Source organism: Falco punctatus (genome assembly GCF_963210335.1).
Source record: "Falco punctatus genome assembly, chromosome: 8".
In the NCBI taxonomy this organism is placed as follows: Eukaryota; Metazoa; Chordata; class Aves; order Falconiformes; family Falconidae; genus Falco; species Falco punctatus.
In genome coordinates this window covers 26,157,037-26,169,672 of record NC_137588.1, presented here as the reverse complement: position 1 = coordinate 26,169,672, position 12,636 = coordinate 26,157,037, and the positions used below count along the sequence as shown (strand labels likewise).

The 12,636-nt window shown below is 59.2% G+C and overlaps 1 protein-coding gene across 12 annotated transcripts in view; it reads right to left on the bottom strand.

Annotated features, from left to right (window-relative positions):
- The window catches only part of TNS1 (tensin 1), a 67,594-nt gene that overhangs the window by 33,333 nt on the left and 21,625 nt on the right, over positions 1 to 12,636 (bottom strand). For 9 of the 12 annotated variants that reach the window (XM_080397911.1, XM_080397904.1, XM_080397908.1 and 6 more), the window contains 13 exons: positions 11,279 to 11,320; positions 8,449 to 8,498; positions 7,956 to 8,127; positions 7,540 to 7,590; positions 6,897 to 7,019; positions 6,594 to 6,658; positions 6,389 to 6,472; positions 6,153 to 6,265; positions 5,459 to 5,519; positions 4,152 to 4,227; positions 3,885 to 4,014; positions 3,444 to 3,509; positions 2,732 to 2,893 (listed from right to left, as the gene is read on the bottom strand). In XM_080397911.1, coding sequence (XP_080254037.1) covers positions 2,732 to 2,893; positions 3,444 to 3,509; positions 3,885 to 4,014; positions 4,152 to 4,227; positions 5,459 to 5,519; positions 6,153 to 6,265; positions 6,389 to 6,472; positions 6,594 to 6,658; positions 6,897 to 7,019; positions 7,540 to 7,590; positions 7,956 to 8,127; positions 8,449 to 8,498; positions 11,279 to 11,320 — 1,195 coding nt within the window. The remainder of the gene's footprint in view (positions 1 to 2,731; positions 2,894 to 3,443; positions 3,510 to 3,884; positions 4,015 to 4,151; positions 4,228 to 5,458; positions 5,520 to 6,152; positions 6,266 to 6,388; positions 6,473 to 6,593; positions 6,659 to 6,896; positions 7,020 to 7,539; positions 7,591 to 7,955; positions 8,128 to 8,448; positions 8,499 to 11,278; positions 11,321 to 12,636) is intronic. The other 3 variants (XM_080397905.1, XM_080397913.1, XM_080397910.1) reach the window with 1 other exon arrangement.

The window sequence follows — 12,636 nt, the reverse complement described above, 5'->3', positions numbered from 1 at the left end:
AACCCCTCCACCCGCTCCATGCTGGCCCCAGCGCTCTGATCTCCACCAGTATTGTTTTTCTAGGAAAAACCAAAGCGGGCCATAGATGTTCCCCATCCAGACTTGCCCACCTGCCTCTGCAGTACCCCAAAAATTTCTCTACAGCAACCCTCCAACCAGCTCAAAACCCAGCAGTGCCGCATCCAGCCACAGGTCTCTTCCCTTCCTGCCTCCCTGGAGGTAGCCTAGCCCCCCAAGAAGAGCCACCACAGTGCTGACAAAGCTGGACACCCTGGATAAAGGACATCTGAACCTCAAAAACAGCCAAAGGAAGAAGTGCCTCATCACCACCCTTCAGCCCTCAAACACCCTCTCACCCAACAGATGGGTATGGGGACTGCAGCAGGAACCTATCACACAGCCAGCACCAACTCCAAAGCAACCTCCAAGGAGGACAATGGAGATCATGGAGAGCTGCTTGCCTCCCCCACTCCACGTGGGGATGGATGATGAGCAGTGAGACAGGGCTGTGGGGGTATCCCAGAACACCCCACTCTTACTAAGGACCACGGAACAGCCTGAGCTTGGCAGACAGCAGGGACCCTGCCTGGGTAAGGCGGGTGGCTGAGCTTCCTGACGGGGCCCGCCTTGGCCTTGGGGGTGGTTCGCAGAACAACCCCCGTCTTCTGGGTCCCCTCAGCCAGAAAGCAAGATGTGGGGGTTCAGATCCCCCTCTCGTGCCCCCTGGCTTGGGTGAGCTCGGTCAGGTGGCAAACCTGCTGCAACTCAGTTTCCCCTTTCCCAAGCCCCCATGGATAGGGACAACAGAGGCAAGGGGAACACGAGGACAGGACCATGCCCAGCCATCCACCTGCTCATCCAGGTCTGGGGTCCCACAGGGTCATCCCACTCCATCAGGCACCCCCCCAGCCCATATGTGTGCCCCACACTGAGACAAAGCTGCCGGAGAAAGGGCATCCACCTCCACTGAGAGCAGCTGCAACCAGCAGAGACGCGGCGCAGGGGGGACCCACCGTTTGGCAGGCGATCCCGATCCCGATGGCCCGGTCTGCGGCGCCAGTCTGCAGGGAGCCTTCGCGGAGCAGCCGGGACAGGCAATGGCAGGGATGAGGAGCAGCGGCTGATCCCACCCCGGCGTGGGTGCTGGTGCCAGCCTCACCCCCCTCCGCCCCCGGCTGCCGCTCGCTCGCGCCTGGTGGTGCCAAAAATGTGGCGTGCAATTCCCTGACCAAATAAGGCGAGAACAACCACAAACAGGGACCCCCCTCGCACAGCCAGGCACCAGGGTCCCCATCCCAGCCTGGAACGGGCTGGAGAAAAGGAAAAGTGCCGACAGAGAGGGAGGAAGATGAAAGCCCCCTGAGCCCGTGCTGGCTCTCTCCACCACTGCTCAAGGTGCCCCATGGGGCAGCCAGGGGAGACCCCAATAGATGGGCTGTCTTGCAGCTGCCTGTGCTGGCACGGCTCAGAGGGCGGCCTCCCGCCTGCCACTTCATCCTCTGGCAGTCCCAGCTCATCCCCAAACTGGGGCAGTGTCTGCAAATCCAAGGTGCCCTCGTTCCCCATCACCACCATCCCTCCAAAGAGGACAGCCCAGGCAGCGCATGGAGGGACCTCTGGAGCCCTGACACCTGCCGAGACCCCCAGGAGGCAATGGAGAGGACCCCTGGGGTACCTCTGCAGCCCTGCAAGGGGCTGGGAGTGCGGCAGCTCTGCCCTGGGGCCAGAGGGGAACACACAGGCACTCAGGTCTCTACATGCAGAAGGGGACTGCCAGCCTGTCCTGCCAGCTCGGGGCAGGGGCAGAGTCATGGTCTGAGCTCACGGTGGGGACACACGTCCCCTCCCCTTGGGCTGGACCCACAGCTCCCTGCTGCATAGCTGAGCCCATGTGTCACCAGCTGCCTGTTTACTGCCCTGTGCCAAGGCAGGTGCCCGTGCCCGTGCCAGTGCCGCACAGCCACCTGGGGTCTGGCCCCAAGTCCTCACTGTGAACAGAGACCCCCTCACCCACACCAGAGACCCAGAGACCCCACCCTCCCCAGCAAGCCCAGCTGCCCACAGCTCTCCCTCAGAGCAGCCGGTGACCTTCAGGGACATCGGGGATCGCAGCTGTCCTCACTACTGGGATGCCTGTCCGGACCAGGCCAGGAAAGCTCAGGCATCTGCTCAGCCACAGGTGGCTTCACTGCCGGGACAGGGGCCCACCACCCTTTGACATAAAAGTACTGCCTGTTCCTGCCAAGCGGGTGAGAGTGGCCGATTTGCTGCATCCAGATGGGTGCTCAAGGGGCTTTTCTCAGCTTCAAGCAATGGTGCAGACCCTCCAGGGCCAGTGAGGCATCCTCATCCCCCAGGGGAAACTGAGGCACAGCTATGTCCTGCCATGCTGGCACTGTGAAAAAGGACCTGGGAGATCCGTTAGGTCCTGCTCCCAACAGACCTGGGGTTTGGGTTTCCCAAAGCTCTGAGACATAAACCAGGGCTGGAACCTGCTCTGTGCAAACAGGGCTTTGAGAGCAAAAGCAGCAAAAAAAGAGCCTGTGCTCCCTGGCACCGCAGCAGGAGGGGAAGTCCACCAGGATCGTCCTCTCCCATCCCGTGGGCATGCTCCTCCCAGCAGCAGCCATTCACCTACAGCTCTGCTGCACATCAGCATCCCCTTCCCTCAGGGCGGGGGCACGGGTTTCCCATGGGGACACTTTGGCCACAACCGCCCGTGAGCCCTAACCTTTCTCCAGGTTCTTGCCGGGCAGGGGTGGCTCAGCCCAGGTACCCTCCGCATTGTCCTCACGCTGAATGTTGAAGTTCTCGTAGGAGTCCCACCGGATGAGCAGATCAGATGTGTTATAGTCCACAGAAACGCTGGGCCCGTTCTCCAGGTGTTCCATGCCTGGGAAGAGGCAGGACAGTCAGTCAGGGTGATGATGGAGCCACCATGGGTGGGACAGGGGGAGAAGATGGAGGGAAGGTGCAGGCAAGGGGAAAAGGGCAGCAGCTGTAGGGCAAGGCAGGAATGTCAGGTAGGAACAGGGCCACCAAGAGAGATGGATCGTTATGGGATGTACACCAAGACCCACAAATAAGACGTGCAAAGCTGGCTGGGGCTTTTGGAATTGCCTAGGGACAGGCAGACAGCAAGTGTGACTAGGTCTGTGCTTTTTGGGCAGGGGGTCCTGTGTTTCCAAGCACCCCCTCGCTCTCTCCCAGACCAGCAAGCGTTGCAGAGAGCAGCCTCCTGGGGAAGAGAGCGAAAGTGATAGGGCACCCAGGGGTGCCCCTAGGTCAGCATCATTGCCTGGACCCCTCATCCCACCCTGGTGACAAAGGGACTGCAAATGGGACAAGGGAAGGTTGCAAGGAAGGCAGCAAGGGATAGAGCTGGGGAGTGGGAAAGGAACGAGCATCCAGCTCCGAATCACGCAGCAGTGAATCAGCCATACCTTGGATCTTCTCAGGGCCATAGGAGAACACAAACTCCACCTTCCCGTACTCAGGGAAGCGCTCATCTGCCAGGGAGAGAGCAGAGCAAAGGGACCGTCTCCATCCATCCTCCCAACAGCACCCAGATAGCAACCCCAAACAGGCCTGCAGGCCAACTCAAGGCTGAGAGCTGGTAGAGGACATCCCAGCATGGAGCAGTGCATCTCAGCCCCCAAACCAACCCTGAGGCAGCCCTTCCACATCAATACCAGTTTTGGCAGTGAAGGGGATGATGCTGCCACCGGTCCCTGAGTAGCACCACACCCTGCCAATGGAGAAGGGGTGCCCTGCTTTGTCAGGGGCAGATTTGGGGTGGGTGCCCAGATGTCCTCTGATGGGAGCAGCATCAGAGGGGTGGGAGGAGGAGGGAGTTTGGAATGAGGAGGTGGTGGGGCGGCTACCTCTGAAGGCCTCATCCAGGTCCTCCTTGCCAAAGACGACATCAAGGTCATGCACAGCGCATGTGTGGAACTGCACGCGGAAAATCACATCACGGGTTGGGCTGCGAAATTTCTTGTGGTAACACTTCAGCTGCAGAGGGGAGTGGGGACAGGCTGTCAGGACGAGCTCCCAGAGCTGAGCAAAGAGGAACCAGAGGGTCCCGAGGCACGAGGACCACCCAACCCCTGGCTGCTCCCTGTGCAGGGGGCTGAGCCGAGGCTCCTTACCAAGATATCACCCTTGAGAAGCAAGCCAGGTTCAATGGTGATGCAGATGCCCGTCTGGCTGTCTCCTTGCACATTGCTGCAGAGAGGGATGGCAGGAGGATGTAAGCTGTGGTGCAGAGCTTCCCCAGAGGTCCCAGCACCACCTCAACCAGTCCTTCCACCCAAACCCAGCCAGGGAAGGTGCAAAGCCCAGAGTCAGCCCTCTTGGCGACAGAGGGGGGTCCCATCTAACAACCCAAGGGGCACCCATTCCCCGGGAGAGGAGGACAGGAAGGGGAAACTGAGGCACAGCTCAATGAGGGTGCTAAAAATGCTGGGTGGGTGGGTGGGTTTGACCAGGGTCGGAGTGCTGAGGCTGGGCTGTCAGCCATCTGTCCGGCTACCACGAGTCGAGAGGGGCACAGGACATGGAGGGAGGGCTCTCAGGGAAGGCTCTCATCCCTGCCTCCATTTCCCTGATGGAAGCCCTCCCCTCCCCAGGGCGCCAAGGGGCTGCCTTTGGGTGGTGGCGCTGGCAGCAGGGGATGAGTGAAGAAAGGAGTGGGGATTTCACAGGCAACATAAACCTGGAGTTTATTACTGGCATCCCATAAATGATCTATTAAAAGCTGAAAGGTAAGGCTGAGTCGGCACTAAATCTCAGCTAACAGGGATGCCCAGCTGTAGGGAAGGGAGATTCTGGTTCAGGAGGGTGAAGTGGGAATACCCCTGAAACAAAGCGCTCTGTTCCCTCCAGGGGAGCCAGGATTGGTCCCAGACTGGGAAATGGCCCCAGCAGAGCATCTGGACAGCTGGAGAAATTGGCTCCTGCCTTGCCTTCACCATTGCCTGCTCCCGGGAACAGTGTCTGAAAATGGTGTTGGGTAAACCGTGGGGTGGTTAAAATGGGGGGAAACTTTTTCTGGGCAAAGAAAGAGGGTTTTTAAGACTAATCTCTGGCAAGAGGAGCAGCTCTTTGGGCAGGGAGAGGAGAAACGCCTCCATCTCCCAGGGAGGTGTCCCCACCCCAGTTCTCGCTCCCTCCAGGGACACCCAGCCCCAGGCTCTGCGCAGCCCCAGGCTCCCTCTGCTGATACACAGAGTCACTACAGCCCTCCCAGCAGAAGGGCCCAGTACGGCCCAGTATAGCCAGTTACCACCTCCAAGGAAAAGGAAGCCCCTTTTTTTTCAGTTCCCTGGACCCCAAACAGACTAAGCACAGGGCAGGGGACCGCTGGGGTCTTGGCCTTGACCCTCTCCATCTCTCTCCACTTGCCAAGCCCCCCGTGCTGGGGAAGACAAAAGCCCCATGGTGAGGAGATAGTTACTAGATCCCCGAGGTGTAGACGGGCTGCATGGCCTGGTAGATTTTCAGGAAGGGCCGACAACCTGGAAGACATCAAGGCAGGGAGAGAAGGCGCACTGCTGTTAGCCGGCAGGGCGGAGGGGCCAGGGCAGGGATTAGTCACGGGGGAGAAATCCAAACAGGGAAGGAGCCAAGGCAAACAGCCACTCCCCACACCGGCCATGGGCAACATCTGGGATGGGCAAAAAGGGATGCTCTGGATGGGGTGGGAAAGAGGGAAAGACCCTGTAGTTTCCTGTAGGGAAAGAGCAGCTTGGCTCCTGTAAGACCTGGGGTAATTGCTAGGCTGGGAACAGAGGTGAGATGATGGTCTCTGAGCAAGGAACCACTTCTGAGTTCCGGCACCAGGTGTGGTACCGCATCCCAAACCCCAACCCCAATCTGGTGCCATCCTCCCAAAAGCCATCGGAAAAAGCCTTGCCACTCTGCAGCTCAGGTTAGGGCCCAGAGGTGGGGGGGCAGCTCCCCGAGGGCATCACTGTGGGAAAGAGTAGCACCCTGCTAATAAGAGTGCACAGTCCCTGAGAAGGAAAGAGAAATTCAGATTGCTGAGGTAACTGTGGAAAATATCCCCCACGGAGAGCAAGCCTGGCCAGGCAGCACGGAGCAGGGGTGTGAGCGTGGGACCAGGCTGGGGGAGGTGTGGGGGCACCTACCGCCTTTCGACTCAAAGTTGGGGATGCCGTGCATGATGACATGATGGAGGAAGAGAGGCTTGTTGTTCATCTTGATGCTGCCAGAGAGGAGCCCACTGAAGTAATGGATGTACCTGGAGGGCAGACAGGCAGCTCAGGGGCAGGACCCACAGCAAAGCACCCACCTTGGCCCCCTGCATCCAACCACCGGGGCCACAGGGTCAAAACCCAACCTGCAAACACGTGCCAGGACCCACCTCTTCTGGGATGGCTGTCCCACCGGCACCACCTTGTCCTCGTAGAAGCGCTTCATGGCAAACCTGTCCAGAGCCTGGTCAGCACTGTGGGGACGAAAGGGCAGGTGAGATTGAAGGAAAACATTGGCACCAGCACCCCAGCACTGCCACGATGGAGGTCGGCAGTGTGCTCCAGGGCCAACCCAGGACCACATGTCCCTCTCACCTGGCTGAGATGTTGCTGTAGTGCATGTAGGCAGCCACCACCACCCCCAGCCGGCCACGGTTCCCCTGTGGGTACACAGCAGAAGGGGTGTCACAGGGGTAGCAGTGTCTGCAGGCACCCGGGCACAGCCAGTCCCTAACCCCCACACACACATACACCGGTTCTTACAGGCACACACGTGCTGACACTTACCCACACCCCAGGCCACAAACCACCACATTCCCTACATCTCTAAGCCCTGTCCCTGCAGCCCCACAGCCCTGCCCAGCCCCCCATCACTGTGTGCCCCAGGGTGCAGCCCACCTTGTTGTGCAGCACCACCACGTTGTGTGCCGCCGCGTTCAGCCACGTGTCCATGGCTTTGCAAATGCTGCAGATCTTCTCCAGTGCTGGAGTGTGCAGGTCAGGCCACCCAAAATCCAGCACCTGGGCAGGGGGAACAGCCAGGGGTCACATCATGCTGGGCTCTGCCCCCTCTGTAGTCCCCAGCCTGCCAGTGTGCAAAGCCTAGGGCACATACCCAGTGTGGGCACCACCATTTTGCCCAGACATACCGCTCCCAGCCTCTCCCCAACCCTGCATCCCACTGCCCAGACCCCTGCCCTGGGAAAGGCATTGGGGTCCCAGATCTCAGCCCACTCCAGGTCACTCGGCTCAGCTGCCCAGGGCTCCCCCACAGTCACAGGGATGGGGATGACACCTTAGGGAGGTCTCCAAGAGGCCCCCAACAGCTAGGTTTGGGCTGGGGACTGGGGGAGTGTTTTAAGCTGAGACCCCACAATTCACTGGGAAGTCCCGGTGCTTTCCTCTGTGCTTTCCCCCCTCTGCTCCTCCACCATCTGGGTGGGATAGAAAGGGTGGCTGTTCCTCCCCAAAACAGCTTGCAGCAAGGAGCTGGTCCCGCAGACAGCCCTGAGCCCCTCTGCAACCCACAACTGTGGCCCACCTTTGGGTGAAGTTTGCTGATATCATTTCTCCGCTCAGAGAGGTTGAAAAGCTTCAGGGAAGAGAAAAGACAGGGTGATGGGTCATTTTCCTCCCTTGCTGCCACCTCTCACCTCTTCCTTAGCATAAAGCCCCCACAAATCACCCCATGACAGGCTTCCCTGGACACATTAACCTAAGTAATGTCTTGCCACAGGGCAATGCAATGGTCAAAAACTCCCAGGAGGTCCAAAACGGACTGGAAAGCTTCAAGGAAGGAAAAAAATCCATCAATTTTGATGCAAAGACGCCCATCACCAGAGTCAAGCCCAGCCAGAGGCAAGGATGCAGCACCCCTCCCCCACAGGGCACCAGCCCCAGGGCCTGAGCACCCCAGCCCCTTCCCCAGCCTGGTGGGTACTGGGCCACATCCCTCACCACATAATTGTCCCCATGCTTGGACTTCAGCATGTGGGCCACTTCACGAATGTTGCTGCAGAAGCTCTGCTCCTCGGCCGTGCTGGGGTAGGAGACGGCAATGATCCGCTCCGTGATGTACACCAGGTCCAGCTCACAGCTGCTCTCCATGGCTGTGGCAAGGCTCATGCTCCTGGGTTAAGGAAGAGACTGCTGTCAGGACACGGCATGGGGAGGGTATGCTGTGACCCTTCCCCACCTTGCACAGCCCCTGAGGTTAAGCAAGGCAGGCTGGGACACATGGGGATGCAGCGGCAAGGCTGCCTGCAGACTTTCCCCCATTCCCAGCCCCATTTGGGTGTACTGGGGACCCCAAGCTGAGGGTAGTGGGTCATAACCCCTGTGTCTTCTCCACTGGGAATGTCTCCCAGATGTAGCACATCTACATTGGCAGGGTGAGTGAGTTTCAGGGAGGGCAGCTATGGTCACCAGAAGGGGAAACTGAGGCATTTACCTGGATGTTTTGCGGCGTGACTGCCCGCTCCTGGGGGATTTTGTGGCATCCTAAGGAACCAAAGAGGGAAAGCAAGTTACTGCTCTGACCCAGCCCACAGCCAACACAGAGGTCCTGCTAAAGCCAGGTGCGATGGTGCTGCTAGAGCATCCCACTCCCACCACACTGCACCACACACTGTAACACCTCCAAAATATCACTGTCTCCAAATCCTACCTGCTAAGCATTCCGGTGGCACCAAACACCTCGATGATGCCATCGTCCCCCCACCATGGCCACAAGTAAAACCCAGCTCTCATAACTCCAGCACAGCTGGGACCTGCCACCTTGGGAACTGCAGGGCCAGTGCCTCGGCACAGGGTCCCAGAGGAGCTTTGAGGAGGATGTCATGGGTTGGGGGACAGTCTCAGGCATGTCACAAGTCCCTTGGTTTCAGCCAGGCTGTGGGCACACACCTAGAAGGACAGAGCGGCTTTGGCCCTGCCCAAAGCAAGGGCAGGTTTGCTGCCTGAGCAGCGGTGAGGAGCCAGCCAGGCACGACGGTTTGCTTTGGCCCCAGCTCTGCAGAGCCGAACGCCAGGAGGAAATGTTTGAGCTCTCGGAGCAGGAAACTTCTATTTATGCATGTTCTCCGGCCTCGAGAATTTCATCTGCAGCCGGTTTGCTCAGTGACTTCATGACCTCAGCCGAAAAACAAAGCAGGGTTTCCAAAAAAAACCGCTAAGGAAAAACACACTCACACCTCATTAGTTTTAGTATCTCCAGCTAATAAGCAGGAGTCATTTAAAAACTCATCTCGCACAGGCAGCACGTCCCAAGCCCCTGGAAGGATCCAGCAACAAGAGATGTGCCCACAGCTGGCTCCCAGGATGCCCCTTTTGTCCCCGGAGCTGTGAGACCTGCTGCTACCCTTCTCAGGGCTGCAGCATCCAGCAAACAACCCACACACTGGAGGTGACAAGATGAGGTGGTAGAGCCTTCCCCGGCACCCTTCGCCTGCCATCTCCTACTCTGCATGGTCCCAGGGCTGCAGGCAGCTGGCGTCACCCTCCATCAGCCTCGCGTCCCCTTTTCAAGGTCAGGCTGCCCGGCAGAGCGGAGCCAGGCTCAGCAGCCTGCAGGGCCGGGGACAACGGTCTCCCCTCCCAGCTGAAGCCACTCTGGGAGGTGGCAGCCCTGCCCGAGTGCCCAGGGGTGCTCAGGCAGCAGTAACAATCCCCTCCCAGGGCCCCAAATTGCTCGCTCACCCCAGAAACCCCCCAGCATCGCTGCGGGAAAGGAGTTAAAACACAGCAAAAAGAGAGGTACGACCTTTCCTGGGCAAAGCCAGGGTGCATGGAGCAAGCTTGACCCTGACTATGGGCTTGTCCCTGCCTTACCGACCAGTGACTGAGATGGGATCCCCACCGCAGGCTCTGCTCGGCCCCAAACTTTTGTAGCAGAAGAGGTCTGGGGTCCCCCACCCACACCTGCCTGCCAGGGGAGCCCCATCAGCCCCTGTCACCTCACCCAGTCGCAGCAGCCTCCCAAACTGCAGCCTTGCCCAACAGAGGAGCTGACACGGGGCAACCAGGACTCACCCCCCTCTCCCACATGGAGAAACTGAGGCACAGAAGGTGAGCAAGGCAGGGACACCACAGCTCCTCTCCCTCCCTCTTCTCCATACCTTGATGGCAGCAAGACCCTTGTTAATCCATTTCCATGGCATGGTGGCTCCACTCCTGGCAGCCCCCCAGCCCCGGGGAGCGGGTGCCTGCAGCCAGGGCCCTTCAGTGTCCCCCGCCCCCACAGGAGCCCTTCGGCTCTGCCCTGCTGCCTGCCACCGATCTAACCGCAGCCACGCTGCTGTCTCTGCTGCCAACCCCTGCACAAGGAAGAGTCAGCCCACGATCAGCTGATAGGAGCAAGCACTCACATTATTAAACACTTCTGCCCGCTACCAGTCTGGGCAACCCTGCAAAGGTCCCCTCTGGAGCAGAGATCTCAGCCAAACCAGTATGTCCCAGTCCAGCCAGCATGTGGTCCCCGCCACGCTGGGTTGAAGACGCCCCTTCCAGCCCCATTGAGCATCTGCCTCCCAGCCCCAGGCTGGCTCAAGAGTGTCCCCAGGCTCTGGGCAGCATCCAAAATCTGCAATTCCCTTCTGCTTGGAAACGGTGATGCGAGGCACAAGAGAGCCTGCAGAAATACCAGGAAACTTCCACAAAAGAGAGCAAAGCTGGCAAAAGGGGCTCCTGACTGTCTCACTGGATTTTTCTAGCTGTGTATGCTCTTCCTGCAGTTTGAAGAGAGGCTGGAAACATGGCCTGGACAACCAAAAGGATGGGGCAAAGCCAGCTACCAGGTGAGGAAGGCTTTCACCCTCTTCCTTGTGGGAACCACTCTGCCTCCATCCCTTGGGTCCCAGCCCCAGCACACAGGGAGGCCAGCAAGCTAGCTGCGGGCAGGGGGAAGCCATCCACGTTGACTTTGGCAATGCGTTTGTCTACACTGTCTTAGCAATTTCATGTCCACAGATTAAATAACATATCCCCAGCTTTGAGACAGGAAAGACGGCTTTGCAGCAAAAGCCCCAGCCCCCTCTCCGCTGGGCTGTGCCACTGCCTCTGCCACTGTTCCTGGGCACCTCACCTGGCCTGTGGCATGGCCACCATCACCTTGACTGGCAGGGAGGGAGGGCTGGGGGATCCCAGGGATGTTGGAGGACCACAAGGGCATCCCAGGCTGAGGGATTTTGGCTGGGGGGGCGGTGCTTGCAGCAATGGGACAGGCACAAGTGACCCCCCCCACAGACTCTAAGCAGAGATCAGCCTCAACTGGTAGCACTTACCAAAGCATCTACCTGCTTCGTGATGCTCTCCCCCGGTGATGGCTGCAGACAGACAATCAGAAGGAAGGGGAAGGTGAGAAAAAGGCAAGCGAGACAGAAGGAGAAAAATAGTGAGAGAGAAACACACACACATAGCAGGGACCGGGGTCAAAAGTTCCCCCCTGACTATTTCTGGCCCTTCCTAGGAAATGCGCCACAGTCCCGTTTCCTTCCCTGCCTGCCAACATGTCCACTCTTCCTAAAGGTCGGGAATCCCTCGAAACCCAAGCACAGAGGCGGGGCAATGCTTGGGTACCAAGGATGCTGCAGTCCTGCCTCCCAGCAGTCAACCCCCAAACTGGACTGCTGCTGTAGATGGGGAGTGCTTGGCCAAACCTTGCACCCACCCTATGACAGGCACCTGGTGCCTCCAGCACCTCTGGGATCCCATATGGATCCTCCATGGTCAGACCTCACAGCCAGGAGGTAAACAACGGGGCGAGCCCAGCACAGCCCCACACCCAGCCTGGCCGCCAGCCACCAGCAAGCCCAGCTCCCAGAGAAAAACCTGACGCCACAGGGCCAGTGAAGGACCCCAGTGGGAGCGGAGTGGGGATTCAAGATGCTCCAAAAAGGGGCAAATTTGGTGACATGCCACTGGAGTCCACGGAGAGCTTTGAAATGGGGTTGGGGACAGGAATTAACTTCCTGGGGTAGGAAGAGTGTCCGGACCCCAAATATAGGGAGCAGGGGACTGATGTCTCTGCCGAGGGACAGCTGGTTGGGATCCCTGGGGGTGGCACGGCAAAGGGACCCAGTTGGGTGGCCTTTGGGGGTCTTGAGACCAGGGGGACTGATGGGACCCACGAGACTGGGCTGCTCCGGTCCTGGCAGCAAGGCCAGGCCTGCCATTTCCAGCCATAGGACAGGGCAAACCCCTTTCAATTTCCTCCTAAAGCCGCAGTAACGGTCCCAGCTCTAAATCAACACATTTTTGCTGGTGATAAGTGCCCGAGGAGGCTGGCAGGGGTGGGGGGTGCAGGCAGAGATTAAACTTGGGGCAGATAACCACTGCGGGGCCCTGGGGCGGGCAGCACACGCTGCTCTCACCCCATCCCCTCGCTCGCTCAGGCTCATGCACTGCCCCCATGAGCTAGCAGGGGGCCATCCCCTAAACCCACTTTATAGGTGAGACCCCTGCCCGGCTATGGGGTGCCCAGCCCAGGGCTCCTGTATAGGGCACAGCCACCCCAGCACTGCCAGGCTGCCAAACCCAGAGCTGGAAACCTGCCAGGGCCTCCTCTCCCCAGCGCCTGCCCCAGCAAGCCTTGGCACACGTCTGGAGCAAGAAGGAAAGGCAGCTGCGCTGGCCCCGGGCA